Source organism: Myotis davidii, unplaced genomic scaffold (assembly GCF_000327345.1).
Source record: "Myotis davidii unplaced genomic scaffold, ASM32734v1 scaffold811, whole genome shotgun sequence".
Taxonomy (NCBI): Eukaryota; Metazoa; Chordata; class Mammalia; order Chiroptera; family Vespertilionidae; genus Myotis; species Myotis davidii.
The window spans coordinates 139,445-142,826 of record NW_006283149.1 but is presented as its reverse complement, the minus strand read 5'-3'; the positions used below and the strand labels follow the sequence as shown (position 1 = coordinate 142,826).

The 3,382-nt window shown below is 65.7% G+C and overlaps 1 protein-coding gene across 1 annotated transcript in view; it reads left to right on the top strand.

Moving 5' to 3' along the window:
- The window catches only part of HERC2 (HECT and RLD domain containing E3 ubiquitin protein ligase 2), a 78,990-nt gene that overhangs the window by 69,084 nt on the left and 6,524 nt on the right, over positions 1 to 3,382 (top strand). Inside the window, 5 exon segments of the mRNA XM_015562992.1 lie at positions 24 to 267; positions 356 to 554; positions 1,492 to 1,706; positions 2,545 to 2,722; positions 2,996 to 3,225. Coding sequence (XP_015418478.1) covers positions 24 to 267; positions 356 to 554; positions 1,492 to 1,706; positions 2,545 to 2,722; positions 2,996 to 3,225 — 1,066 coding nt within the window.

Genomic DNA, 3,382 nt, shown 5'->3' with positions numbered 1-3,382 from the left:
TGCTAACACTCAGTGACGCTCAGACGGGGAGCCCTGGTTTCCTGTTACTGAGGCCCCAGTGCTGGTGCTGCCCTCCCCCGGGACCCCTGCCTCCGCGCCCCCTGTTGTCCCGAGAGACGGGCGTGTGACGGCCTCGCCGTGTGCCGTCCAGGTGGCGAAGAAGATCCGTGAGCTCATGGCAGACGGCGAGGCCGTGGACGTCCTGCACGAGAGCCACGACGTCTTCCGCAGGGAGCACGACGAGCAGCTGGTGCAGTGGATGAACAGGTCGCTGCGGCGGGCGCGGGACACGCTTCGGGCGGGGACACGCTTCAGGCGGGGAGCGCCCACCTCCATCGTTCGCTTCCTTGTCTAGGCGCCCAGACGACTGGACGCTGTCTGCCGGTGGCAGCGGCACGATCTACGGGTGGGGACATAACCACAGGGGCCAGCTCGGGGGCATCGAGGGGGCAAAGGTGAAGGTGCCCACTCCCTGCGAAGCCCTGGCCACCCTCAGGCCCGTGCAGCTAATTGGCGGGGAGCAGACTCTGTTCGCGGTCACGGCCGACGGGAAGGTAGGGGTGCGTCCGTCGTCGACATGGACACCGCGGGGCGGGGGTGGGGTGGTCCTGGGTGTGCACTCCTGAGGCCTCGCCTCCAGGCGTCACCCTGGGTGCTGGAGGCAGGCCCCCCGGGGATCTCTGCGGGCCTCCTGGCTCCACACGTGCGGGCTTCATTTGGAAACGTGTTCCCGTGGTTTCCTGCCCGTGATTCAGGAGGCGTCTTCCTGGGTTCCTTTGCTGCCCCTGAAGCACTCGCTGCTGGTGTGTGGGACTCGCTGGCCTTTGCATGTCCTTTAAGTGACCCCGTGTCGAGTTCCTTCACTCCACTCCTTTCTCTCGTGTAGCTCGGGGTTCGCGGGGTCACTTCACAGTGAGCCGTCTGTGACTGGACCCTGTGCCTCCTCGCCAGGTCCCGCCTGTGGGAGAAGGGCCCGCTGGCCGGGGGGCGGCAGGGGGCAGAGCAGGGCCTGCCGGGCGTCCCCCTGGGTCCACCTGCAGCCTTGGCTCACGTCCGTCCTGTGTGGGGGTCCCCCTTCCACAGCTTTGCAGCCTTTAGGTTCTATGGGAGGGAGGGGTGTCGTGCATTCGGGAACGGCAGTCTGGTTTTTAAAAATTAACAGTAAAGACGCTTAGTGTCCCAAACAGTAAGTTTCCTGCGGGCGTCTCCGTGACCTCCTGGGGGTCAATAACTAACCTTCCTTGTTTTTCTTGGCGTGAGTTAGAGTTGGCATCTGGGCAAAAACAGAGATGCTCCCAGAAAACAGCCCTCACGTGCAAATGCAGTTTGTGAACTTGGTCTCTCAAGTAGTCGCAGCCGCCTCGCTCTGCGGAAGCCCCCGTGAAGCGTCAGTTCTCGCTCTCTCGGGAGAAACGTCTAGAGCGCGGGTTGGGCGTCAGCCACCACGACGCGGGCTCGGGGTAAAGTCGGTTCCTGTTGCTCCTGTCCTAGCTGTACGCCACCGGGTACGGGGCCGGCGGCCGGCTCGGCGTCGGGGGCACGGAGTCGGTGTCCGCCCCGACGCTGCTCGAGTCCATCCAGCACGTGTTCATCAGGAAGGTGGCCGTGAACTCGGGCGGCAAGCACTGCCTCGCCCTCTCCTCCGAAGGAGAGGTGTACTCCTGGGGCGAGGCCGAGGACGGGAAGCTGGGCCACGGCAACCGCAGGTACCTGGGCGGCTCGTGCCGCTCCTTCTCGTGGGCTCCGTGCTCGTGTCTGTGTCAGCCCTGCCCTCGGCACAGCATCCCCCACATCCACTTCAGGGGGGCTCCTGGGAGAAGTGCATGGACCTCAACGGGGCTCAATTCTGAGTTGGTTTTTTTATTGGTTTCCGAGAGGCAGGGAGAGGGCGAGAGAGATGGGAACGTCAGTGATGAGAGAGCATCACGAACCGGCTGCCTTCTGCACCTCCCCCACTGGGGATGGAGCCACAGCCGGGCCTGTGCCCCGACTGGGAGCAGAACCGTGACCTCCTGGTTCCTAGGCCGACGCTCAGCCACTGAGCCCCACGCCGGGCTGGGGCGTCTTGTTATTGTCGCAGTCGGGGCAGGATAAGCAGGAACACGGTCAGAGCAGCAAAAAGAAAATAATCCAAAAAAACTGAGGCGGCGTCAGGGCCTGTGGGCGAAGAGCACCAGGAGGCTGTCAGTGGGAGGAGGGCGGGGACTGGAGGAGAGGGAGCCGGCCATGCAGACGGGCGGGCGTCACAGCAGTCAGGGACGCGGTGCAGCCCCGGAGGCAGCCAGGGACGCTGACGGGGCACGGGCAGGGGGTGTGAGACTTAGTGGCGCGATGCCTCTCGCCGGCGTGCCCTGGAGCTGGCGTACTGCTGCACGTCAGCTGTGACTGGGAAGCTAAGTGCAAAAGCACAAAAAGGCCAAGGAATTCGACTTGAGGGCGTAGATTGGACGTGCACACCGAACGCGTGAGCGCCGAGCCCGCAGCCTGCGTGCCACACCGCCTGAGGGTCAGCCTGGTCTGAGGCGTGCTCGTGCCTCTTTGCAGTCCCTGTGACCGCCCTCGAGTCGTCGAGTCTCTGAGAGGCACCGAGGTGGTGGACATCGCTGCCGGCGGAGCCCACAGCGCCTGCGTCACCTCCGCCGGCGACCTCTACACGTGGGGCAAAGGCCGGTACGGCCGCCTGGGCCACAGCGACAGCGAGGACCAGCTCAAGCCCAAGCTGGTGAGGCGGCGTCCAGGGCGCGGGCCGCTCTGCGGGGGTCCAGGGTCACGGCTCAGTGTGGACAAGTGGGCTTTCTTGGTGTGTGTGCTGTGGGTCGTCTGAGAGGATAGGGCGTGACCTGCCCTGCATTTCCACTCGTGGGCAGTCCTTGGCAGACAGAGCAGGGGCTGCCCCCCAGGGCGGCTGCAGGGTGCGTCCTGTGTGGACTCACGGGCAGCCTCCCTCGGGGGGCCTGGCCGTGTGGTCAGAAAACCTCCATGTCCCTCCTCGAAGGTGGAGGCCCTTCAGGGCCACCGCGTTGTCGACGTCGCCTGCGGCAGTGGCGACGCCCAGACCCTCTGCCTCACGGATGACGACACCGTGTGGTCCTGGGGCGACGGGGACTACGGCAAGCTCGGCCGCGGGGGCAGCGACGGCTGTAAAGTGCCTATGAAGGTACCTCTGTCCCTGCGGGTGGGGCGGCCCAGCACTCCGCCTCCTTCCTGGCCGCGCTTGGATGTTGGGTGAAGAGCGAGGGAGGCCCCGCTTGCTGGGTGTCCAGGGCTGTCGTGCTCTCGCGGGAGCTTTGGCTGCGGGCGCGGCCGCTCCTGCCCAGGGCCTGGGCTTTGCCGTGGAGGGGGTCAGCGGTCATAAACGCTGGGTGAGGGCGAGGGCGAGGGC